At 30.3% G+C, this 27158-nt stretch overlaps 5 protein-coding genes and 1 long non-coding RNA gene across 6 annotated transcripts; 2 read left to right on the top strand and 4 right to left on the bottom strand.

Annotated features, from left to right (window-relative positions):
- Positions 1-1121: 1121 nt before the first annotated feature.
- On the bottom strand, positions 1122-2520 carry LOC123299123. Its single transcript, XR_006535303.1, has 3 exons — positions 2461-2520; positions 1498-1584; positions 1122-1307 (listed from the first exon to the last, which is right to left on the bottom strand). It is a non-coding gene; the product is annotated as an uncharacterized LOC123299123 (long non-coding RNA).
- Positions 2521-5224: 2704 nt separating this feature from the next.
- On the bottom strand, positions 5225-8526 carry LOC123297841 (ADP-ribosylation factor-like protein 13B). Its single transcript, XM_044879646.1, has 3 exons — positions 8379-8526; positions 8109-8313; positions 5225-7253 (listed from the first exon to the last, which is right to left on the bottom strand). The coding sequence occupies exons 1-3, from the start codon at positions 8423-8425 to the stop codon at positions 6294-6296; spliced, it is 1212 nt and encodes a 403-aa protein (XP_044735581.1). The 5' UTR covers positions 8426-8526; the 3' UTR covers positions 5225-6293.
- An 867-nt stretch (positions 8527-9393) lies between these two features.
- On the top strand, positions 9394-10062 carry LOC123298121 (cytochrome c oxidase assembly protein COX16 homolog, mitochondrial). The gene is made up of 2 exons (XM_044880029.1): positions 9394-9731; positions 9791-10062. Exons 1-2 carry the CDS (start codon positions 9613-9615, stop codon positions 9984-9986), a joined length of 315 nt encoding a protein of 104 aa, XP_044735964.1. The 5' UTR covers positions 9394-9612; the 3' UTR covers positions 9987-10062.
- A 2190-nt stretch (positions 10063-12252) lies between these two features.
- On the bottom strand, positions 12253-16353 carry LOC123297806 (centrosome-associated zinc finger protein CP190). Its single transcript, XM_044879597.1, has one exon. The coding sequence runs from the start codon at positions 16351-16353 to the stop codon at positions 12379-12381; it is 3975 nt and encodes a 1324-aa protein (XP_044735532.1). The 3' UTR covers positions 12253-12378.
- A 2003-nt stretch (positions 16354-18356) lies between these two features.
- On the top strand, positions 18357-21503 carry LOC123297312 (mortality factor 4-like protein 1). The gene is made up of 4 exons (XM_044878923.1): positions 18357-18493; positions 18562-18679; positions 19443-19764; positions 20257-21503. The coding sequence occupies exons 1-4, from the start codon at positions 18466-18468 to the stop codon at positions 20770-20772; spliced, it is 984 nt and encodes a 327-aa protein (XP_044734858.1). The 5' UTR covers positions 18357-18465; the 3' UTR covers positions 20773-21503.
- Positions 21504-23616: 2113 nt separating this feature from the next.
- LOC123298730 (programmed cell death protein 7-like) lies at positions 23617-26922 on the bottom strand. Its single transcript, XM_044880822.1, has 7 exons — positions 26830-26922; positions 26456-26714; positions 25519-25695; positions 24844-25455; positions 24339-24525; positions 24038-24269; positions 23617-23859 (listed from the first exon to the last, which is right to left on the bottom strand). Exons 2-7 carry the CDS (start codon positions 26627-26629, stop codon positions 23733-23735), a joined length of 1509 nt encoding a protein of 502 aa, XP_044736757.1. The 5' UTR covers positions 26630-26714; positions 26830-26922; the 3' UTR covers positions 23617-23732.
- Positions 26923-27158: the final 236 nt, after the last annotated feature.

Genomic DNA, 27158 nt, shown 5'->3' with positions numbered 1-27158 from the left:
TAGGTGATTTTATGAACAGCTATGACAAAATTTTTTTCCTAGCATCATTATTTTTAAGCGTTACAAACTTGGGACTAAACTTAATATATGCATGGTATAATAACAATTAATTAAACTTGTTGTATTATAAAAATAGACCTTTTTCATGAAAAACAGAAATGCTTTTTGTTAATTTTTTATGAAAATATTGGCCGAGTAGAGCCTGTAACTCGAAAATTACGCATTTTTAACACTAAAAACACTATGAAAAATTTGTTTTTTTTGACTCCACTGCACCCGTGATCTGTGATGTCAATCCGACAAGCAATGACAGTGAAACACTGTATTAATATATGGTTATTGTAACTTTAAATGACGTCACAATGACGTTCGTGTAGCTTCGTGTGTTTCCGGATCGTTTTCACCAATTTGAATTTAAATGATTTTCATTGTCTGTTTTCTCGGCCATATGACTTCAAAAAAATCGGGGGAAAAAATTAGCCCATTTATCAAGACATTTACTTTCATTTAAAACAAAGAAAAAAAAATGTCAAAAAGGTCTATTGTAAAAATAAGTCACGAAATTGCATAAATAATATTTTTTAAATGTAAATTAACATAATTACTTATTGAAATTTGTTACAAAATAATGTTAAATTTTTAATTTAATCAATATATATAATATGGATAAACTTTTATGTCCATCCATTCTTTTATATTAATAAAATAGTTTACGGTTACCAGCATGGATTAAATACATATTTTTATCACATGTATTGTATATATGTCGCAGCCAACTTGCTTACTTAGCAGTTCAATTAACAGCCTAGCCGTTTTACTAAACTGGATCGTTCAATTAGTGACTTCTTTTGATACGCGCGCACAATCTGGTGATCCAAAAATTACATGTTTAAGTTAGTTACAATATTTAAGTTATTTGCATTTTGTTAGTTTTTATAGTGAGTGCATCACGAAAATGTATTATTTGTTTGCATTATTTATAATTTATTTATTAATATTTGTTATTACCGATACATTTTTTTTTACTTAGTTTAAAAAAATTGTTTTCCGATAAAAAGTAAGCCAAGTCGGAATCCTACATCTTGAGAAGACTAAATTATCGCAAGTTTTCTTACCAGAAAGTGTTGTTAAAATTGATGCTTCATCAAAATATTGATGACGAAATTTATTTTTCAAATATGTTGTTAATCGTATTTGTAAATGTGAAGGTAATTTGTTTGTCTTGACGTATTTGTTTAGTTGGCACATGATATCATTATTTTTTCGACCCGGTCCATAATATAACAGAAAGTGGTTTATCATAACGGCTAAAATAAAAACACATATCTGTTATCTCGCGAGCCGCAGGTTGCTGACCAATGAGCTATACTATTATATAATTGCATTCAAATCTGTTTAGTAGTTTTTGCGTGAAAGCGAAACAAACAAACACACTTTCGCATTTATAATATCTAGGGATAGGGATAATGCATGATAAGTAAAACTATTTAATCCTACCTGACACATATCCTCTGAAAAATATTCCAAACAGCATTTTGAATATTTCTGAGTAATGTTCTACATACTTAAGGTCTCTGTAGAAATCTGTTAAATAAATCATCGCATGAGAAAATTTCATCTTGTCTTGCAGATGTAATTATGTCATTTAATTTTTGAAGGCTGTTTCAAAATTGCAAGGCACTATTTTTATTTTAATAATTCATATAAACAAAGTAAAATAAACAAAAAATAGTCAAAATTCATACATGTATGTATGAAGTATATTAAACTAATTTATTACTGATACAGAAAAACGCCACTTTCAAAACTTGAATTTTTCTAAACTTTAAACTGTTATTATCTCGATAACAGTTATTTTACGAAAAAATCATAGCGGCCCTTTTTTACGTGAACAGAAATTGGAGCAATAGGGTTTCTGACAACGTCCGAAATATTAATTTTAAGCTTTTCTGAACAATAATCAACTGACAAAATGTGGTTCTCACATTTAGCAAACTCAAATACATGCAAATCCTGCTATATAAAAGGATATAGCTTATTTACAGTAAAAGCTATAGTTTCTGGATACTCAGAATTGGAACAATTTTCATTCAAAATCAAAGTGAGATCATTTGATAAGTAAAGCGACGGTAAAGACTTCAAACTGTTTTTGGATTTCATATAAACTGCCCAATTAAATTATTTTACAATTTTTGTTTTTGTAGTAAATTTCGTGCCCTTATTATGTATGTAATATACGATCTACCGCCTGTATGTAAGTGCTCTGTAATTGGATAAATTTATTGATTTCATAATTGTTTACGAAATATACAATTTTAGAAATTAAGTTTGACATTTATCGAATGATTTAAAGCGGTTACTTGTTCCAGCGTAGGTATTGGTGAAATTAAAAGTATGGAAACGTTCTTCAATATACCTAAATAAAATCGTGGTTTAAAATTAATACAACTATATACTTACGAAAGACAGATTCTGCTGTTTTAAGTAAACATTCTACGTAGTTATGAAACCCAATATGATCATTAATCGCTTTATTATTAAAATTTTTAAATTGTGATTCTATGAAAAAGAAAAATACAACCTCTCCACATGTAATCCAATGTAAAACAAGTGAAATAAACACCACATTCTTTGCTATCAGAACTAGAGTCGGTTGTTTGATTATTTTCTATTCACAACGAAAAGTAAAATCAATTTCGTTTTTGGAAATAAATAAAAAATCTGTTTTCTCAGTCAAAACCGTCATCTGTTGACTGTCAAAATTATTTCATGAGAGTAACAAAGATATAACTATAATTTCCACATTGGTTTGCAGAAAACCCAAACGAGGCAAAAAAATTTCATTTGAGACACATGTTTATTAAATAAAAATATGTCCCTTCTCTTATTTCTAATGCAATATACCTTAATGTTTTTTTAAATTGTTTGACGTGTACTGTCTCACCTACACATAGTGACCTAGCCCTAAGGAAAAAATAGCTATGTTATTACAAAATTACCTCAAGGCACCTTTCAATAAATTCCATAGACATTTTTAATCCTCCCTTACGTAACAGCGGTAACAAGCGAGCTGTATGAAATATACGAACACTCAATTCTTCTATTCCTTCTCCAAGATTAACAACACGAAAGTACAAAGACAAGATAGGCTGGGCACTTAATACATCAATTACAAAGGACATAAACCCATATGCTCTAAAAAAAAGGCCTTAATATATAAATTATCGTCAACATTAATAAAAAGCAAGTAATAACGGAGTAAAATAGTTTTCGAAACTCTAATATTGAGGTATGTTAAAACTTAAAACGGTACATGACATCCTGTTTTAAATACCGTATGTATCAGAATAAATGGTCAATATTCAAGGAGCTATTAATAGGGTAAGCATTGTGATATAATAACACACACACCCTCCCTCCCTCCGTCGGAGTTATTTGACATTAACTAAAGAGCATCCTACTAATTTTCATTCATTTTGAAGCATTTTGATATACTTCCCAAACATCCTTAAATGAAAAGGTCCATTATCCATACTTTGTTTTAAATCACTTAATAAATCATAATTATACTTTTATTCTTGGCCATGGCCCATGTGGTCCAATATGTAAATCTAGGCCTCCTTGAGAAACCCTACCGACATGAAGCTTGTATAAATAAATCAATTGAAAACAATTTACTTAAAAATTTTTGATGGTTTTAAAATTAAGTGTTTTGTTTCATATACGTAATAGCCAGTATTTAACCGAATTGCTATATTTATTAAAGCTGAAGAAAACATTAATAGAATAATTGCAAAAAAATTATCATTTTTCCCAGCATAAATGGATTTGATTAATTTGCCATCGTAGCATAAATATGGGCTGAGTATTAAATCAATAGTTAATATAAATCCATAAAAGTAAGTCCAATAAAATCTAAAAAAATAAAAATTTACATTAAACAGAAGCCATGCAAACGTGGCCTTTGAATCTAGATAATTTTAGTTTTTTATGGTAACGTAGAAACTTAAAAATATCGACGTCCGCAGGCCCCGAGAAATTTTGGAATGCTATTCGTGACTCCAAGAAACTAGCATTGCAATGTCGGTTGAAGAGGGTATAAACATGTATCTCGCCATAGCATAATCAAAAAAATTATTCCCTCCTCTCCATTTCATATTTAAATCAGTAGAGATTGGCTCAGTATTGTGGAGTCAAGAATCGTTAAAAACACAATTTAACATAAATACTTTAATTTTCGTGAAAAGTAATTACATTAGTTGACTGAATGGATGAAAAACAAACCATTGTTTTGATCGGATATGACGACGTTTTTCATTTAATAACTTCACTGAACTTGGTAAAAATAATTTCGTCATGGGATGAGTTTCTAGAAAGCAAAAATAAAAATAAACCATTTTCTGTAAATTTTACCACAAATTTTTCTAATTTAAATGACTTCATACCTGAAATCAATGTTAATTTCCTTATGTATCTACATAATCGTTTACACCAGTTCGTACTGGGTGGTAATTTTGGTAGACCACTGAATGAATTATTATGATATATTGTACAGTATGCATTATGCTTTTTCTTAATCATATTCAATACAAATTAAACAAATAGAAAATTTCCGTAAACTATTTTCATTATTTTTGTCAAATTATTTGTTTTGAAATTTCTAGGCAACGAAGCAAAAATAATAATAGACGATATGTATGTGTCGATGAGAACATAGTGGATGAGAATTTCTGTTTTTTGTTAAAAACCTATAGATTGAGGTAATATGGTTTTCCAGCTATATAAGAGATACTCTACGTAGCGTTTTTATTAAGAACCCTCCACTCGAGGGTAGCAGGAAAATAGCCGCGTATCTGGACGAGGTTTAGTCCTCGGTTGTTGCGTACTTTGTACTGCGCATAAGGCTGTCTTTTGTAAAATGCAGACTTCGTTATACAAAATATTATGCTGAATGCACATCACAAATGAAACGAATTGATTGATTTTTCAGTCATAATTTCATAATTCATAGACATTTGTTTCCCTCATCGGTCGTCGGTTTTCATTAAACTAAAAAAAATGTATTGTCGATACACGGAGTGTTGTCAGGGGAATAAATAATAAAGTCATCACTTAAGTATTTATAAAAAGAATATTATTATCAAATAAAAATATTTAAAAATATCTTATAATAATTTGTGACTAGAACAAGTAACTTTAAATAAATTACAAATATTTTGGTCCTTACATCGAGGTACACAGTACTAATTAATATTAATCATAATCTTCTTTTACTAACTAGACAAGCTGCATAACTGTAGTTTTAAAATCCAGATTGCCATCCTGCACCGTTGTAATTGGAAATTGTCAACTGAATCAAATTTATTTGTCGGAGTCAATTTACTATTCTCGTGTGACAAATAAATTTTCTGTTTAAGATACCATGTTGAATTGTCCCTCTAGTTAGTTACATCATCTGAATATTAAAACAGCAGCACTTATTTGCATTTTAGTTCAATAATTTACAATAAAAAAAAACTTATTTTCCACTAAATTCTTTCAGACAAAACAAAATTTGAAATTGGAAAATGGTTCAATAATCAAAAGCTATACGAGTTTTAATGTAGTTTATCGAAGTTGGCAAGGCAAGCAATATTGATTATGGTTTATAGGAATCTCGGCTACAATTTGCTGTTTATTCATTAGCACGTGTTTAAAACCATGCATTTTTAATCAATATTTTCAATCACGAACTTTATACAACTTTTTTTGCTGAAAATAAGAATGTATTCGTGTATTGATTTCTATTCGTCTATGTGATCCAGTCAATTTGACTGGATCACATGTTTGAGAAAGGGGTGATTGAAGTATTACCTTCATAGTATGGGTATCTCCAATTATGCCACGTGTAGGGTCAGTATGGAGGAGTAAAGTCCATACATGTTATTTGCACCAACAGAAACTTGCTCGGCGTCAGATCCATTAATCCTAGGAGAAATCCCGGGAAGCTGAGGGCTTCCTGCGTGGCGTCTGGCCTCGACAGAAAACTCATAGCTTCAACTGCTTAAAATAGCATCTCTTACCCGGAAATATCCCATTTGCGGTACCTTTCTTATGTTTTATTATTGTTATTATTTAGTCAACTCGAATATCATAATTTACATCTCCGAAAGCGCACTTCTCCATTATACAACTTTTGTTCATTGAGCCAATTTGTTGCTTTTGTCCAAATATTATTTCAGAGAGCGGAAAATAGATCATAATTGATCTCTTATTTACAGAGTGGCAACTAATATTATAAATTATTACTTAGACTATAAGGCATGATGTACAACAACTGTATGAACGTCTCCGTTAGGTGAACGTGGTTTAACGTCTGTCCTATTTACTACACTGCTATTACTAATTGTAAACAAATTAATAGGCGGCAATACAATGCTACCATTTCCTACATGCTTTTCTCGGTGATAAGGAATGTCATTATTTGAACTATGATTCAAATCAGCCGGATTTAATGTTTGCGGATAACGTGGATGTGCCGATTTTAATTGTCTATTTGTATCTGTTATCGATGCTGATTTCTTTTGACTTAGTAAGGCACCTACACCAAGTAATGTAGCTGGTGCAGTTTTATTTGAACGCATACCAGAAAATCTTCGTTTTGGTTTTACTTCAATTTGTTTAGTTTCAGATATTGAAGGCACTGACTCTGCATTTTCTAAAGGCACATGAGGAATATAGACTTGTGTTGATGATTTTGATGAGCTTGATGAAGTACTTGACACTTCATCAGATTCATCTATTGGTCCAGCACAATCACCACTTCCATTCAACCATTCTATAGAGTTAATTTTATGTTTTTGGACACGATCTATAATCTTTTGACGCATACTCGAGTTTTTACTGTTTTGTTCACGTGAATCACGCTCAACGCGTGCGTTTAACTTCCAGTAATCACGTAATATTAAATTTAACAGCCATATGTAACCTTTATATATGGATTCGTCAATTTTTATCTTACTACGACTTTGTTCAATTGCACAACATGATTTGACCAGTGTTGGACACCTCTGTTGATTAACCAGTTCTTCAAGTTTTAGTTTTTCAACAATGTCCAATTCATCTAAGGCACTAGGTATGTCTTGTTTATTAGCAAGTAGTAACATTGGTTTTCCAGCTAGTTTTTCATTTGTTAGTAATTCATTTAGTATTAATTTCACTTCAGATAATCGTTTATAATCATTTGAATCAACTACGAATATTATACCATGCGCCTAAAATATTTTTAAAATGGTCAGTTTTAGGTAGTTTGTCAATTTGTTACCCAAATTACAGTTAAACTCAGTCAGTTTAACTGTAATTTCAGTTTTTAGAAGTATTTTTTATGATTTTCAATAATTGTTAGCGCGTATTAAATTTAATCAGCAAAATTATTGTGTTCTCGATAAATCATATTCCCAATTACATTCGAAACCAATAGGGAATATTTATGAAATTTAAATTTGGTTCAAATATTTTTCTTCTGTAACTTTAATGACAGGACATTACAACTAAACCATTATTTTAGTAATTAATATCTTTTTAATAACTTAAAATTAATTAATAAAAGTACAAATTCAGTGAGGGCTTTTATAAATTTCTAAAACGGAAATTCAAATTTTTATACGGACGTGACATCACAGTACGGGCTTGTCAAATTTGTTGACATACTGTATGATATTAATTACTTACATTTTATATAGTATATCATTAAATTATACTATTCTAGGGCTTTTTATTAGAAAACTTAATGATAACGAGTGTAAATTATGTGTTCATTTTTTTAAAGTGTAAATTATACATTGAACTGTCACCAATTGACAGATCACGTACTTATACGTCATCAACAGAGATCGCCAAAAAACTGTGTTTAAATATCTCAAAATTATAATGTATTTTAAATATTTTTTTACACTTAAATAAAGCATTTTTAAGCAGTATTTATATTTTTTACTTTGTTATAACGGTATAAATGGCAAACTAGCTACAAATGATTTTTTTTATATCTAGTAGAGTTTAAGAAAAATATGGGGCAAAAATATTATAAAAAAATGTATATTTAACAAAGATAAAGACAAATAAAATCTTACATCAGAAAAATATAAATGCCAGATTCCTCGAATTTGTGGACCACCTCCAATATCATAAATATGAATATCACATTTTTGATATTTTAAATTATAAACTGAAAATCCTACCGTGGAGACCAATTCGTCACGGGATTCACCAGCAAGACCTTTTACCGTGGCCGTTTTACCAGCATTATCCAATCCCAAAATGAGTAATACAATTTTTCTATAAAGATTTTGAAAAGAATGGTTAAATTTATATGAACGAGTAATATATGTTACAAATCTTACTTTTTTGGTTGATTTTTAAAACATCTAAAACACCAACAATTACCCATAATTGTCAACTATTTTAATATTTAAATAATTGCTGTGTAGAACATTTCTTATCACATTTTCTTGTATCATAGCAGCCATTATTTGTAAACAACATTTAATTATTGACAATTCTCCTAAAAGTTAGAAAGCAAATACCAACTTTGTTCAAATTTCATATTAGAAAGTGCAAAAAACATGAAAGAAAAAGTACGATATGTATTTTTTGTATAAAGGTAAGTTCACATCATTTTTACAAGCGTACATTTTTCAATGGTTTATTCTTCTTTTTCATTCAATTTACGGTTTTGTCAATAAATATACTTTATATTCGTTTTGATTTTTTTGGAATTTTTCGAGGGGCGAGTCATATATTAGGTGCAATGGAACCGTATATTCCAACGGAACTTGTGCATGAGAGTTATGTAAGAGCTCAGCTTCATTTAATCGTTTAACGACCTAAAACGCTGGAGTTAACCAATCAGAAGTCAGCATTTATTACGTCCCATAACTTAAATATCGTGGCGTCATATGTAAGTTAATTTTATCAGATGGATATGGTATTAAATTATACCTTAAATTATTATCAGATATGGTTAAACACTAGATCAACACCATAAAGGTAGAAACAAATTGGCTTAGATTTTTTATGGATTCGAATAAAACGTCTGGAAATTAAATTACGCAATTTAGTACCTTATGGTTTCTAGAGCTATTCTCAGGAACTATAAAAGGTAGAGGGTTCCTATTTGAAAAGTTCAAGTTATTAGTTTATTGGGTCTAATTTCATACCAACCCGATTTTATAACATTAAAAGGATGAAAAGAGGACTAATGTTTTCTTAAGATATCCAATTTCATCCTTTCCAACTCCTTAATATTTTTAAATTTTACTCCTTAATTACAAGTATAGTTATCCGGGAACACACTATATAATATTCTATGGTGTAAAGGGTGTAAAGTGTGTATACACTATGCTACTAAAAGAACAGAAGACTAAATTTTGATTTCTTTACACAACTTGGAAACTTGGGAAATTCATAATTTTATGAAACAAATATTAGAACAATATTAGTCCTTTTCTAATTCTAACCAATATTTTAACTAGCAATAAGCCGGTATAAGCAAAACCTTTAACCTCAAATTTTCTAATATCCCATCTACAAATTATATGTATAGTATGGCTAAAAGTAGATAAAAGAAAAAAAAATATGGATATTTTATCAAAATTAAAACAATTGTACAGAAAAAAATTTATAAGATACGGTATTCCATTTATGTGCTTAGTTGTAGGTGGATCGTTTGGTTTAAGAGAGTTCACCCAAATTAAGTAATTACATAATTACCGATAACAATTTTTTTACCACATAAAAAAACTTTTAAAATTAGGTTTCAGTTCAAGCCAACAAAGAAAATTACACCGGAAGAGGCTGAAAAATATGGTGTGAAAATGAAAAATCCAAAAGAAGTCACACTTGAATCAGAATATGAAAAAATTAAAGAATTAGATATCGAACATTGGGAAAACATTCGAGGACCTCGACCTTGGGAAGAAGGAACAACGAAAAATACGAATCCTTTATAATAATTTGTTATCTTATGTTCCTTTTAAATTAGATATTTATTTAACAGTACATTAAATAGTTAAATAATCTTTTTTTTCGAGCAAAAGTTAATTCATCATTATATTGTAAATAATGATTTTTATCCAAAAAGAAAATAAAATTTTTGTGATTTTTACTTGAGTACAGATTTGTATTTTAATTAAGCGGTAAACTAAAAAGTAGAATTTTTAGGGTCTTTAGGACCCAAAACTCAAGTCGAGAAATTACTATTACCAATATCTCTTACTATGCATTGAATCAATAAATGATCCCGATTTTTGAGTCAAAATACAAAAATCGTCTTTGATTAACGATAGGTCGAATATTTTCATATTGTATCGTCGAATATTCTGTATGGAGTCCTATATTTAAAAGAGGCTTTCCACAGTATGTCGAAAACTATTCATCTGATCGACAACTGATGTCGATCAGATGTGGACCTTTTTACGTTATTCAAAAACAGAGACAGCAAAAATTTTAAATTTCAAAAATCATTTGTAATTTGGATAATAATTATTTAAGGTAATTAAAAACCAAAAAATTTATGAATACGTTTAATTGCTGAATAGTTTCCAAGATTTATTTATAGCTCTAATTAGATTTACATAATAATTCTTCATCAATATTTCCTTATTTTTCCAATCTCTATCATTTCTAAATGTTTAAATATTTCATTTCTTTTTTTTTTTTGCACCTTGATTCCCCTCTCTGCTCCTCCTGAGCTAAACTACAGTTAAAGGAGAAACACAAATTAAGAGAATATATAGTTATTAGAACATTTTGTATTTATATACTGTAAACATGTGTACATAGAATAAAATTTTCAAATAAAATTAAGATATATCGACGATTTGAAACCTTATAATTACATCTAAATCTACATAAAAAAATTATAAATATATAAGACGCATATGATTCTTTATATACCATCACGTGAAAGCTTAAAACACCACTTTTTTAACAAATTTTTTGTCAAAAGAAAAAAGAATTGCTTTCGTATTATGGTATATAAAAAACCGTAGCACCCTTAAATACATTTATTTATTATATATAAACAAATACAAAAAATCCTTGTAACCTAATCAAATAATAATTTTTCTTCATTTTTCTTTAAAAAATTCAAACGATAAAAGCATTTACATTTTTTTTTTAATATACAGGATGTTATTCTAAATTTAAATCTCCATTTCGAAATAGTCATATTCAATTTATGGCAATTTTTAATTCACTGGAAATTAGAAAGTATAATGGAGAATAAAGAAATCCATCCAGTATAAGTTTTGCCCGTTTTATCGAGTAATGTCATTTGCAAATTGATTTATTATCTATAATTAAAGTCACTCCATAAAAAATTATTCTAAGAAAACTCTCCTCAATTGTTCTGTTTCCAATCAAATCTTTGCAATTAATTATCGTCCATTCTCCTTATAGTCAAAAGTTACTACTGCTATAACGTTTACCTAGAAATAATCTGAGATTAGGAAAAAAAAACTGCAAAAAAAAGCATCACATTATTTTTCCCGAGTGCAGTTTATTCTAGCTGAAATGTTTGTATAATCTACTTAAAAAAATCAAAGTCAGCAGAACAAAACATTAATCTAAAAAATCCGATAGACCTAGTTTTTTTTTTAAATTCAAGCCATTGTGACCCTCAAAGTAGTTTCGAATCAACGCCAGGTTGGCAGTTAAATACAAAACTTGATCGCCTGAGATGCAAGGTTTTAAATAGCTTGGAATGTTGCATTCATGTCGAGAATTTTCACGTCGCAGGATCTGAAGATGGGTGCAAATTGAAAAAATTATACGCTATTTAAAATTTGCAAATCATTCAAAGATCGGAACGCCCAATCATCTAAATGGTTACGATTTCGTAGTCACAAAATTATTCATATTTTTTTAAAACGTTCGTGTAATCAAACTTAATTTCAATTTAAATCTGTGATTCTAAAAGTATTCGTAGCTTAACGTCGTGCTTTTAGTAACTTTTAATCAGAAGGTTACTACCTCAAGACGATTTAACGAGAAGCTATTTTCTCTAAAGCTTGAGGCAAGTTCTTAGTAGATTTTTATTAATTGACAAAATATATTTTTCTATTAAGTTTATAATGTTTATCTTTACATAAACATGCAAAAATCGGGTAAAAGAAAAAAATATCCCCTAGAAAAATATGAAAATTAAAGAGTTTCTTTTTTTATCATTACGAAAAAAAAAGAAAAGATTAAATTAAAGCAAAATAAATTGATATTCTGACCATTGAAAGTTCGAAATACGTCGCAAAGTAATATTTTTATATTCTTTTAGAATATTTGACATGATTACTTGAAGCCTACAGTTTTACAGATAAATATTTTATATTGTTTATCCCAAAATTTTTATTCATCATCCCAGTCTTCAATTAAATTATTTATTGGATTCTTAGTGACTTGTTGAGTGGTTTCGCCAGAATTTTGAGAATCTGTATCTCCATCATCCCAATCATCTAGTAATTTTGTTATCTTTATATTTGATACTTTATTCTCGTCATTTTCCTCTTTATTAGTTTCTTTATCATTATTTTGCTCTTCAGTCGCTGGTATAACAAATTGATTTGATTCGCTTGGCTCTGTTTCATTTGTTTCGATACTTTGTTGTACCAATTCTGTACTATTTCCTTGTAAGCCACTGTCGTCATCACACCAATCCGAAACCAATGATGTTACGTTATCTTTTGTCGCTGTAGGTGTTTCATTTATGGTTTCGTTTTCATTTTTTTCTTCTATAGGCAAAACATCTTCTGTTTTTTCCTCAGGTTCTTTTGTTTCGTTTGATGCATTTTTGTTACTATTATCCTCTTCAACTATTTCAGGAGTTTTCTCATTTTTATCTTGCGTTTCTTCAGCTTTCACTTCATCTTCTTTAATTTCAGATGTTTGAACAACTTCGTTAGTTTCATCAGTTTCGTTAGCTTCTGTAATTGTTTCATCATTTACTTTTTCATCACTGTCATTTTCTACATCTTTTACTAGAGGAGGCTCCATATGCTCAGTTTTATGTTCTGTAACATTCGTATCTTCGTTTATTTCAGTATTCTCAGCTATCTGTACATTTTCAGTATCCTTTATAGTTTCTTCATTTGGTTGTTCAATATCCTCAGATTCAGGAGAATCCTCTTTTTTGGATGAATTGTCAGCTTCATCAACATCCATTGCTTCATCCTCTAAATGTGTATCTGATTCTGTAACACTTTGATTTTCAGCTAAAGGTTCTACTGCTGGTGCTGACGGTTCTAATGTAAGTGTGGGTATTTCTATTTCGGATGTCGATGCGTCTATTTCTGAAGGCCTTTCTAATGCTGGCGGTTCTAATTCTTCAGAAATTGACTCAACATCTTTATTATTTGTTTCATTGTCTGTCTTTGGACTGACAGCCTTTGCGACTTCATCGATTTCTTCATCGACTTCCATCGGTTCAGGTTCTAGATTTTCATTGCTTACTGGCAATGCTTCTGGTTCTTTAGGTTCTTCAATATGTTCCGTAATTATCTCATTTTGTTCTTCAGTATGAACATCCCCATCTTTATCCTCTAAAGTTCTCGCTAAATCATCAGACGTTTCTTCTGGTACATTTTCAGAAGATTGTGATTGAATTTCAGTCGATAAAATTTCAGCAACAGCATTTGAATGTTGAATTATTTCTTGATTTAATTTTTCAGTTTCCTGAAAATGATTATTAATTTCTTGTTGAATCATTTCAATAGATTCTTCAGGTTCAATAACTTCTTGCTGTATTTCTACTGGTTTTTCCACATCTTCATTTTCCGTATTTTTGATTTCTAGTTGTTCAGCATTAGTTACTTGTAATTTGTGCCCGTTCATTTCAATCACACCAGTTTGCGAATTCAAAACGATATTACCTTCTGGTGAAATATATTGTGTGGATTGTCCCTCAACCGGATGTGAATATAAGACTACAATATTTGAATTTTCTGATGTAATTATTGGTGTATTTCCATCACTGTAATCGTGATCAGTGAGAACCATAACTAATTCATCAGTGGTTGTAACCGGTGTAGACGTTGTGACAATATTGTTTGCAGTTTGTTGATCCGAAACAGTTAACGCAATTGTTTGCGGTGTTTGATGTACCAATGTTCCATCCTCTTCACTAATTTCCGGTAAAATATACTCTTCCGTTGTACAATCATCTTGCGTTTGAATAACAAATTGATTTTCATCCAAAACCACGAGGCCTAAACTTGCAGCAATACCACTTGCTACATTAACTAATGCTTCAGCTTCTGAACTAGGTACGCTGGGTGTTGGTACCATATCTTCCGTTTTATTTTCAATTTCTTCAATATTTGTGTTAACTGATATATTTGATATGATTTTAATTTCCGATTTTATTGATTCCTTATCCAATTCATCTAGATTAATATTTTCTGATTCCAATTCTGGTTTATGATATGATTTCATGTGAGCGATTACATAAGAGGCGCGTAAAAATTTCTTATGACAATATTCACAATCAAAATTTAAATCTTCATTATGGCCGGTTTGATGACAATGTTTAATAAACAGTAGGTTTCGTTTGAATGTGGCGTTACATATTTGACATACTATACGTGAAGCTTTTTCATCCACGTATGATTGTGTACTACCATGAACTCCAGCTTGATGACGTTTAAGTAATACTTTGTTCACCGCAACGTAATCACATCTATCACATTGAGGGAATACAAACGGCGGTGGGGGATCAATTCCATGTTTTGTTAATTGATGGTATAGCAGAAGATGTCGACGTGTACTTCTATGGCCACAATGTTCGCATACACGAGCATCAATTCGTTCTGGATGGAATTCCACTATATGATCATGGTATTCTGGATATGACTGTAACTGAATATACTCATTTGGAATGTTACAGTCTTTGCATTTATACTCTTCGATTCCACTCTCATCTTGGCTACTATTATTGCCCTGTAGTTGCTTTTCTTGTTGCGGTGATTGTTTCTCCTCAACAATTTTCTCATTACTCTTAATAATTTTTATTTTCTTCGGTTGCTCTAACATTGTCTCATTTGATGACTGATTCTTTTGCATGATTTTCAATTTAATATTTTTATTTTTCTGCATTAAATATGGATATTTTTTCAATACTTCCGATATAATTTTCGTGTGATTTGTTAAATCACCACTTTCAACTTTTACTTTAGCTTCAATTATTGATTTTTTACCTTTTGTGGCATTCTCTTTACCTTCTAAACTAAATCGAACTTTCTTAGCTGGTGAATGATCTTCATCGTTTGAAGAAGGTTTCAATATACTTTTATTTGGATTTTCTTCTTTTATGTTACCAAAAATTGATTCACCACCTTGGCTACTATTTTCATCGCGATATTCTATATTATCATTGGAATCTTCATTTTGTGACGCTGAATTACGTTCTTCGTTACGTAATATATAATCGTTACGTAATTTTTGTTCTTGTAAATATTCTTTAACTTCTTGTAAATTAACTGGATTATTGTGATGGTTATAAGATGTTGCAGGTCGTTTAATGGTGTTCTTTTTGATTTCTTCAAACGCAGCTGATGAGTTACTCATTGAATTTGATTTAATGATAGGGGCAGCTAGAGGTTGACTACCATAAGATATATCATCGAATGATGAAACCATCAAATCTGTGGATGGGATTTCGTCTTCAGGCCATTCAAATCGTGTTGGACGTGGTGTATTATCTAAAACCTTCGGTGTAGGAGTGCTTGTTGACTTAAAACTACTTACAATATTTTCACTTATAAAATCAGAAGTTGATGCACGAAATGATGATGTTGGTATTGTTTTACGCTTCCATACAGGTAATTTACGTCCAGGTAATGGTTCTGGAAGATCAGGATCCATTGTTTTTGGTACAATCTTTTTACCTTGTAAATTCCATGTTACAGCTCCAACTGATGCTCGTTTATGTAATGGTTTTGCTAATGGACTAACTGGTACTTTTTGTGCATCTAATAATTTTGTTAACACTGTTAAATTCATTAATTTCGCTGCTGCATAAAGTTTATCATAATGGGACATTTGAAATTCTAACTGACCGGTATACATAAAATTCACGATTGGTACAACAACATCGGGTTGTAAATCTAAGGGCATTATTAAACAATCATCGACTACATCACATGTATTTTCTAATATTTGAAAATATTCAGTACATGCATTCATAACTAGTCTATGCACCTTTAATTGCACATTATTTTCAAATTGTAATGTTAAATCACAAAAATCAGTTCGATTAAAAAATTGTTGTAGACGTTGGAGGAAAAATATCCCCCAATTATCAATTTTTACTTGTTTTATGTCACTCATTTTCGTTGATTATTGATGAAATGACACTATATTTTATTCGTTTTGATATTTATTTTCATCTGAAATAAGAAAAATACATTGAATATTTTTGGAGGCATCATTTTTATGGCGTTCACTATTTTGTACGTACTCACATTTTTTTTAGATAAACACATCAATAACTTTGTATAAATTTATATATAACATATACTTATTGTATATAATAAGTTTTAAATACTTTTAAATCATATTTTTATGTAAAATATTTCATATTTACTCATTTTTTTAGAAATAGAAATAGGAAAATTTGCGCTCCATCTCTGCAGACAATTAGACAATCCAACATATTGAACGCATACTCGACTTTTTACCGCTAGATGTCTTTTCATGCATTTTCGGTCAATAATTTTTTTTCAAGCCAAATCATTTTGATGCTTTATTTATATTAGCATAGATGTAAACGTTTGTCTAGAGTATTGAATTTGTAGATAAATGGAACAGTTTTTATACCATGCACATATGTAATATGCAAGGTATACTAAGTTTAGTCCCAAGTTTGTAACGCTTAAAAATATTGGTGCTAGGAAAAAAATTTTGGTATAGGTGTTCATAGAATCACCTAATTAGTCCATTTCCGGTTGTCTGTCCGTCTGTCTGCCAACACGATAACTCAAAAACGAAAAGAGATATCAAGATGAAATTTTTACAGCATACTCAGGACGTAAAAAGTGAGATCAAGTTCGTAAATGAGCAACATGGGTCAATTGGGTCTTGGGTCCGTAGGGCAGATCTTGTAAACCATTAGAGATAGAACAAAAATTTAAATGTAAAAAATGTTCCTTACAAAAAAATAAACAACTTTTGTTTGAAACATTTTTTTGTAAACATCACTACTTACCCATGAGGGCGCAAATTAGGTGTAAATTGCATAGTATGTATTATATGGGAATATCAGTTATATTAGTTATGTATGTGTGACATGTATTTATGTGAAATGTGATAGAGTAATTAACACTGTTTATGCGTGGAGTTATCATATCACTATATTACGATAACAAGCCGAAAAAAAGGACTAGGTAGGTAGGGAATGATAGAGGGGGTGTCCTGAGTACAAAACCATTCGAATTAGTTTTCGATCACCCCTCTTTATGAGTAAGTTATGAAGAGTTGAAATTATCGAATTTTATTAAAATTATATAATCCATTATAATTTATATAATCCATTTATAATTACATATATTCTATTATATAATCCAAAAAATGGCATTAATATAAATTTGCTCATATTTTTATTTCCAATAGCATTAATTTTGAGAAAATCTAGACTTTAATGGAATTGAGCTGATGCGGTCGTAATCACCTAGAGTTGAAGCCAAGACCAAAAAACCCGCATGCAGACACTGACAGATCCGTGCTAACTGGATCCCATTAAAAGAGCAACATTACTCGTAGATCACAGGGTTGACGCAAAGAGTATAAACTCGCAGGCCTATGCTTACTCGACCTTATTATAGTGGGATGAATTATCAGAATGGGTCAGTAGTTTAATGATTTCTCTTAAGTAATCCTTCTTAATTTTTTCAACGAATGATGACCGACGGTTAATTAAAAGGTTTTTTTATGAAGGACTAACACCTTTGTGGTAATGTATCTATTACCACTCGCAGCCCCCTTCAGCGGTGGGGTCGAACACTACGATGTTGCAATGCCCTCCTCAACCCTCAATAACTTATGAATGAGGGAATTGATTGTGATCGATGCGTAATTCAAAATTTTTGTGCTAAGGAAAAACACCCACCCTTTCATTACTATCATCATTTTGCGGAAGTGTGCTGGATATCAGAAACTGCAAAATTACATCTATTTTTTTCTGTTATCTATGGTTTTTGATAGGAGTAAATTTTTGGCAAACATTTTTGATTAATAATCAAAAACATGATATTTTAATTAAAAGTTTGGCTTTTATCGGATATTTGATAAGGCCAGATAAAGCATAAAATTTTGTTTATACAATTAAATAATTAAAAAACTGTGTTTATAGCTTAAGCACCATAAAGAAAGTCTTAGGTTATATATTATCTATAACATTATAGTTTATGTCATTGAACTGTTTGACATTTTCATTTGCCAAAAATGCCACCAAAATTAAAATTTGCAGAAGGTATTTATTTTTTTTATTATTTACAAATAAAAAACTTATTTTTTATATCTAAACCTTTCTGTTTATAGGTGAAAAAGTTTTATGTTTTCATGGTCCACTGATTTACGAAGCCAAATGTTTGAAATCTTCGGTGGTTAAAGATAAACAAGTGAAATATTTGATACATTATGCGGGATGGAATAAAAAGTAAATAATTTTATAAATATGCATGTAAAATTACTTAAATATAGTTTTATATAATTGTTCTTTAATATATTTAAATATGTTTATTTACTATACTTGAAAGGCCGGTTGTAGACTTATAGTATTTGAAAAAGAAGATGTTTTAGTGCTTGGATTAAAATATTTTAGAATTTGTAAAGTTGAACTAAAATCTTAAGAATCGTAAACTATTCTCGGCAAGTGTTGGATATTTTAAACAAAATATCCTGTTATTAGTTGTGGAGCCATTGTACAAAGAGTTTCCATATGCCGATACCATTTTATCGGGCTAAAAAATTCATATCAAAGTTATGATTAATATCAATCTATTAGCGTAGAACGTAAGGTTAAAACCTATTATTAGTTATTATTAAGCTTGCTATTAGATTAATATTGAAAATTACGGAAATAATGACCTTGCTTTCGTTTTTAAAAATCATTAAACCAAATATGCAATTGCCCCCTTTCTTTATAGGTAGAATTTTGCATTCAATTTTTGTCGAATCTATTTTATTTACTAAAAAACGTCTCAACCAAAACATCTTTTCAATTTCTTTTATACAAAAGATCAATACAAATTGGAAGGTTTTCATTTGAAATTTTGAAGTTAAACCTCCTAGGACTTTTCAAAGTCCTTTCAATACTATTCTGGAAAGATATTGAGCAAAAACATGATTTTCTACTTGTCTTTTGTCTTACGTGGTACTAGTATATTGATAGCTCACGCTAATACTATTTATATTTACAGTTGGGATGAATGGGTACCTGAAAGTCGTGTACTAAAATATAATGAAGCAAATGTTGCCAAACAAAAAGAAGTACAAAAGGCACATTCAACACAATCATCAAAATCGAAAAAATCAAAATCACGTAAATCGGAGGTATCATCCAAAGATAATGATTCAAGAGCCAGTACACCAAATCAAGAAGTGAGCAGTAGTCGAACATCAAAATCACGGGGTGCACCGGTTACCCCATCAAGCAGTCAAGATTCTAGTTCCGATGTACCACGTAAAAAAAGAAATCGATTGGATCCAACTGTAGAGCCTGAAGAGCAATTTTTGAACAAAGTAAGTATTCTGCCAAAATTTGGAAACCATTAAATATAAGGTAAACGGGTTTGGTAAATTGGCGATAGACCTGGAAAATTGGACAATCTGATGTCAGGCTAAAAGGGTTATTTTTTTATTGTTTAATAATTATTAATGTTATTAAGCGGTCATGGTGTCTGCCAAGTTCCCTGCTGCGTTTTTTCAGACCGGGAAAGTTTAGTAGCCAATCACGAAGTTTCAAGTATGTATTTATTTATCTAAATGAGTGCTGTCCCACGGACTAAACGTCATAATGACTTTAATGTCATACCAAATGATATTTGGGGCAAGAAAAATATACCCTTTCAAAATATTAAAAAAATTAATGAAAATTGAGACCCGAAAATTTTTAAGATAGTTAGGTCTGATAACTAGATATGTCTGGTTATAATTCAATGTTGGATGATTCAGATTCTCGAAGCATTATTATCGATAATTATCACCCTTAACTTTATATCCATTTATTTGCAGGTGGAAGTAAAAGTAAAAATACCAGATGAATTAAAACCATGGCTAGTAGATGATTGGGATTTAATAACACGCCAAAGAAAATTGGTAAATTTACCGGCTGAAGTAACAATCAATAAAATTTTGGAAGATTATATAGCACATAAACGTGCGAGTAAAACACATAATCCAAACCGTGATGCAGCAATTGAAGATATGATAACAGGCATCAAAGACTACTTCAATGTTATGTTAGGGCCACAATTATTATATAAATTTGAACGACCACAATATGCAGAATTGTTACAAAACCATCCAAATGAACCTATGTCGAATATTTATGGTGTTGTACATTTATTACGTTTATTTGTAAAATTAGGTCCAATGTTAGCGTATACACCGTTAGATGAAAAGAGTATACAATTATTATTATCACATTTTCAAGATTTTATGAAATATTTAGTACGAAATAGTTCATCGTTATTTAATTTACAACATTATATGAATGCCCCACCAGAATATCATCGAAAAAGTCAATAATTTTCTTTTTTATTTTAATTTTTTAAGAAATTCGAATTTATTTTACTCTATATTTAAATGTGTCGTTATGTGCTGCGATCACATGAATCGAAAATTCGGTTGCGTTATCCGAGTGGAAAAAAATTAAATTAGTGAGCGCTCACATACGCTGAGGGTCAATTCATTTGAAATCAAAATTGATTTTGACGTGTTTTAGGAAAAAAAATCAAAATATGCTGAAAGAATCATTTTGGAAATAGAAAAATTTCAATATTGTGATTATTTATGTTTTCCTCTGATTTTCAAAACAAAGGAAATTTGACTAATCACCGCTTTTAATGTGAAATATTATATTTGATTTACAGAGAACATTTAGCCCTTCAAGTTATTGCGATATTAGCGCCTCCATTTAATGAATACTTTGTCAAGTTTGCTAAGTCATTTGAATACCTTAACTCACGTAAATGTAGCATAAGAATCTCACAGGCGTTAGATAACTCTTATTGAATATACTTATAATTCAAGCTAACTCCATTGTTTATTTTAATTATTTTTAAAATAATGTGAACATGCTTTCATAATCAATTGGCAGCTGTTACGTGAACTTATCTCGTTTTTTTTGCTAGATAGGCGAGACGATATAACATTTGAGATTGATTTTTTCCGGGAAAGACAGATCGAGATGCGATTTTTTGCATTCGATTCAGGAAGTCGATTATAAAATTTGTGACATTTTGATTGTATACAATTAATAAAAATTAAGTTGACATCGCCAAGATGCATTTTCGTAGGGTCAAAATATATTACTTGGTAAAAAAAAAAAAAATTGGCCAAATTTTGATACTCGAGGGTTTTTGTAATCGTTGATCACGAATATGATTTTCAAAATTTCCTCGATACATCTGGTGACCAGGACGATCTGGTTGTACACCTCATGTCCAGGTTTCTGATCATAAATACGATTGCATAAGTACTCCTCGGTGTACCTAAGAATCAGGGTACCTTGATTTCAGAGCTCATATCCAGCATTTTTCACCAAATGCATCTGAAATCATTCAAAAATGTTGATCCTCAGGTACACCAAGGAGTATCTTAGCCATCATATTCGTGATCAGCAACCCCGAAAATCCCGGAGTAATTATTTTGGATGCATTTTATATTTATAAAAATTTAGAGATAATCCTGGTGATGAGGTGTACAAGCGAGTCGTCCTGGTCACCAGGTGCATCGAGGAAACTTTTCAACATCATATTCGTGATCAGCGACCACAAAAACACCCAGATAACAAAATTTTTCTGATTTTGTTAATTATTTACCAAGTAATTTTTGCACCAATTTAAGTAAAAAATTTGCAAGGATTATATAGCCCTGAGGTCTTGCCCGAAAAAAAATCAATCAAAGCGTTTTTAGTGTTATTGGAGAATAAAGCCCAATATGAACTAGGAAAATCAATAATTACATAGATTTCTCTACATTAATGCTAGCCGCTTCAATTGTTAAGATGAATGAATTTTGTTAATAAGAGAAATCTGACAATACTATGAACTCTTTGTAGAATAATTTAATTTCAAGACTTTTGTCACATACTATTTTTACGAGATTGTTTTTCCACAAGGTCATTTAAATTTTTTAAATGAATGGTCCCTAAATTCGAATCTCCATAGGCAATTAACATATACGTTTTTTGACTAGACAAAGGCTGAAAAAAAATTTGTTCTCTTGAATACAGACCAACCTTATGCAAGGCTAACTATTATCTCACTATTTAGGGTAGGCTTTGGCTATCAAGGCGTTTGGGTTAAACTACTGAAAAAATTATTTATTAAAGAATCATAAATTTTGCCTTAACGTTGTTACATGTTTTTAAGAAATATAATTCTTTACATTTTTTAAAACAAAAGAATAGGAAATATTGTAATTTTTTCTATTTAAGTTCATTTGTAGTACATTTTGTAAAAATTTCACTATTTCAAAATTTTATTTTTGGATTTACAAAGAGAGTTGAAATTTTTTAAGTTTTAATTTCTTGCTCTTAGTTTACTTATATTAATTTTATACAGGCTGACAATTATATGTGTACAATATGAATGTTTATCATTGAATTAAACAATTTAATAAATATTGAGATTGAAAAAATAAAAATTTGATTAATTTTGTTTTAAATTTCCCAATACAAAGCTTAACAAAGTACGGATTGTGATTCTTTGGAGTAGGAGGGTAAAAAGAAAACTTGGTAGGTTGTAAGTGTTCTTCGTTACGGACTCTGGTACGTGAGATTCCCACAGGAGAATTTCGGCCCGCTTATCGGAGGCGTAAGAAGTTATTCTAACCGCAGCAGCAAATCAGTCCCTAGCACCTAGACCAAGGGTTCCTTTGTGCCTTCCTTGAGAACAGCTTGCCACATGAAGGCGAGACATCTTCGGGTAATAAGTGCTATTTTAAGCAGATGAAGTTATAGGATTTCTCTTAGGATTGATGGATCTAGGGTTCGAAAACAAATATTCTGAACCTGAAGCGTAGGTTCAAATGAAATGTATGGAGTCTTCATCGTTCTCATACAAAGCCTACAAGTGGGACCATCTGAGATCCCCATGTCATGATGGTGGTAGTTTAATCGACAGTGTCCTGTCAAGAGTCCCACCACCCCTCTCAGCTGTGCTCTAGTAAGTTTCAGGCGAGCACAATCGAATCTAGTTTAGCTGTGCTTATACAGACTTTGGCTTGTCTCAGGTGAAAGGGCGTTTGAGACGATCCCTGTCGTGCCATCAAACAAAATGGTAGTTAGGTTTTACAAGTCATTATCAGAGTAAATGTTTTTGAAAATTAATCTTTATTAAATACATAAAAAAAGAGAAAAAAGTTTGCAAGTTTTACAAAAATATTATCACTAGTTAAAAAGTCAAATTTTGAATGTTACATAGGTATTATTTAAAGCTAAATAGAAATAAATTTAATAAAATAATCATGAATTAATAATGAAGTTACGCACTATTATCTAAATACTTCGTCCACAGTTGTGATGACGGATTTTGTGGTAAAATCCAACCAATTGGAATACTTGAACCTTGATTATTATTTGGTGAAGTTAAAAACGTATCCCAACTTTTCCTGTAATAAAAATTTTACCAGTGAATTTTGTTTCAGATAATTTCACTCATGAGAGATTTCTAAGTTTATGCTGGGGAATATTTTGAAAATAATGATTATGAATTTTGAGCAATATTCATTTGGTATTCGCTCTTTATTTCCTGTATAAAAAAAAAACAGAATAAGTGAATAAACTTACCTAAGGGCAATAAATATCTCTAAATCCCTTTCGGCACAAGTTAAAACCCAATAAGCATCAGACGGAACGAATGTCGGTCCAAATAAAGCTAAACTCCATTCTTTAATAATTTTTTTGTTTTTATCATCTTTAGTTTCAGTTGTTTTTGATTTCATATCCAGCATAACACGTAAACCTCGTTCTTCCATAGTGTAAGATTTGAGTGCTTTCTGCCACATATTTTTCAGTCGTTCTAAAAATATTTTTTCATTAAATTTTGCTGCCATTGCATTTACTAAATATATATCAACTACAAATTTACCTGTAATTGTTAAAAACGTATTACTATCTTCTAATGAATTTTTTTCTCCGCGTGATGAGGCAGCTTTTTCTCTTACTTCACGTAATTTAATTAACGAAGACAACAATGCCAATTGACGCCGAGCGTCTGTTTTTTTCTTTGTTACTTCTGATAAAACACAATCAGCATCACGTTTTAAATATTCGTCCTAAAAATCATTAAATGGATTTCAATTATTTATTTTCATTACTTTAAATTATACAATTTGTTTTTTAAATCATTGCACATCAATGAGTATGGGAGAGTACATATACATTAAGAAGTATATGCAAAAAAGATACTATTTCACACCGTGCGTGAGTTTTATAGGAGGCGTTAGCTACAAACACATACAAGCAGCCAAGCAAACATATAAAAAAATTTTCTTATACCATTGCTTAATGTATATGCACTCTCTCACACTCATTGATGTACTATGCATTACCACAAAAGTTGCTAAATTTAGAATCATTTAAAAATATCATACCCGTTTCACTTTTTCAACTTGTTCCTTTTGTTCATTTAGCCATTGATTAATAGACTTATGTAGCTGTTGGCGACGATTATAAACAATCGTTAACTGATTTCTTCTTTCAATTTTCTTCGTTTTTAAATATTCCCTTTTACGTTTACGTTTTTTAATTTCTTTTTGTAATTTCGTTAACATCGCTGCATTATCAAACGATGTTAATGAATTTAAAAGTACTGCCTTCTGTTTATCAATTTCCATTAATTTTTGTTCCCATGACATATTTGACATCGTATCAATATTCGTTTTGAGGTCAGATTCAAAATCTTTTAATCGATTTAAAATCATACAACATTTTTTTAAGGTTTCTTGAGCACCCGATATTGTTAATTTTTCATCTTCACTAGACGGTTTCTCTGGTGGCTTCTTTGTTAAACTTTTTTGGACTAACCAATTATTAATCCAACTTTGATCTAACGCTATTTGTTGATGATAATTATAATATTCGTAAGGATTAAAATTATCTACAGCGAAATTCTGATAATACGGATTATAATTTGTGGGCTGTGGAGGAAGTTGTGGAGGCTGTGTTTCTGTTAGATTAAATGGTGATGCAAAATTTAAATTATTCATTTTAAATAGTTAAAGAAGGAAGCTTTTGTAAAAAAAAATTATATTAAATGGTTTGATCTAACAAACGTGTGGTTCTTCTTTAGAAGGTAATTCTGGTTGAGCTTCTTCTAAAGCTTTTATTGCGTTTGCGTATTCTTCCAATTCTTTTAAATCAGCTTCGTTATCAATGATTAACTTTAATTCTTCGTATGCTTTCAACAAACGTCTTTGACAATCTGGCACCATCATTAAAGCTTCCTGTAATATTAAACCGTTCAACATTTAATTTTTTGTAAAGATAAAATGATTTTGCGCATGTTTTATTAAAATTGTTTTTGGGTGAATTGGAATAAAACTCCGGCGAATCGATAGTTTATGAGATGGTTATTAAATGGGTAAATGTTTACTAATCTCACTTTTGTCTAAAACGCCATCACTGGGTGAACGCAAGAGCCTTTAATGGGGTGGAGTAAGCACGGTTTTGAGTATTTTGACCCTTCCGTTCACCCTATGATAGCATAGGGTGCATATATATAGGGTGCACCCCATGATGCAAGATCTGTCGATTTACCGGGTCCTGTTCGATTATATAGAAATTGATTCTTTCCTCATAGTTTGTGCAAATCTGAGAAAAGCTCGAAAAACTTAGATAATTTTCTGTTCACGCTAATAATCTTAACAAGAGACTCACGCTAAACACACGGTAGTGTCCGAATAACGTCTCACCCTATACCGTTCGCGTTTCTTAAATTTTACTGTATTCTTATCATACTAATTACCACGTGCACTTAAGTTTTGCTTAGTGTATATTTTTCACTTCAGTGTCGAATTTAGTACATTAAGATATAATAGCAAAACAACTCATTATTAAATCTAAAATATCCAATCATATTTTTGTACCCAATTCTTATAAAATGGTCGATTTTTTAAAATTAATTTTGAAAGAAGCAATATGATTCACAAATTCTTCCTAAGATTTGTACAAATCTTAAATAGATGTTTCAAAGTAAAAAATTACCTGTAAAACTTCTTCTTGTTTTCGAATGTCATATTCATCTTTGCCATCACTCTTAAATTTTTCAATACGTTCCTTTTGTTGTTCAGCCTCCTTCTCATAAACAATTTTTTCTTTTGTAAGTCGCTTAACTACGCCAATTTTAATTTTTAACGTCCTTATACGAGGATCTGCCATATTATGAATATATTTTAATTAAAAAGTATATCTACCATAAACCACGATTTTGACTTAAAAAACACTTGAACAGTTATGAGGCAATCTGTTAAGATATTTTATGTTTAAGTTGATTTAGGCTTTAATATGTATAATATTTTGTGTTCGATATTTTTAATTTACAAATAAAGTGATAAATAAATCATTTAAAAAACATTTACCTTTGGTTATTTATTCAATTTGACTTTTTTTATATTTAATTTATGATTCATGGATTCAACTTTAAAACGGTTGTGACTTTTCTCATGCTTTTCTCTCCTTTTAGGTGAGAAAACATTGAAGTGGAATTAAAATACATTACCAACTTAAATTTTTTATGTATCTCTCTATAAAGATTTGACGGAAATTATCGTGATAAGGTACAGACGTGACGCATGATTCATAGACGTCATAGATCAGTCAAGGTCTTCGATCCTAAGCTTAAAAAAATAGTTTATTGTAAGTGCCTTTCTCCAGAGGGCTTTTTGGACAACATTTCATGTACAGTAGA

This window comes from Chrysoperla carnea, chromosome 4 (assembly GCF_905475395.1).
Source record: "Chrysoperla carnea chromosome 4, inChrCarn1.1, whole genome shotgun sequence".
In the NCBI taxonomy this organism is placed as follows: Eukaryota; Metazoa; Arthropoda; class Insecta; order Neuroptera; family Chrysopidae; genus Chrysoperla; species Chrysoperla carnea.
This window is presented reverse-complemented; position numbering and strand designations above follow the sequence as displayed.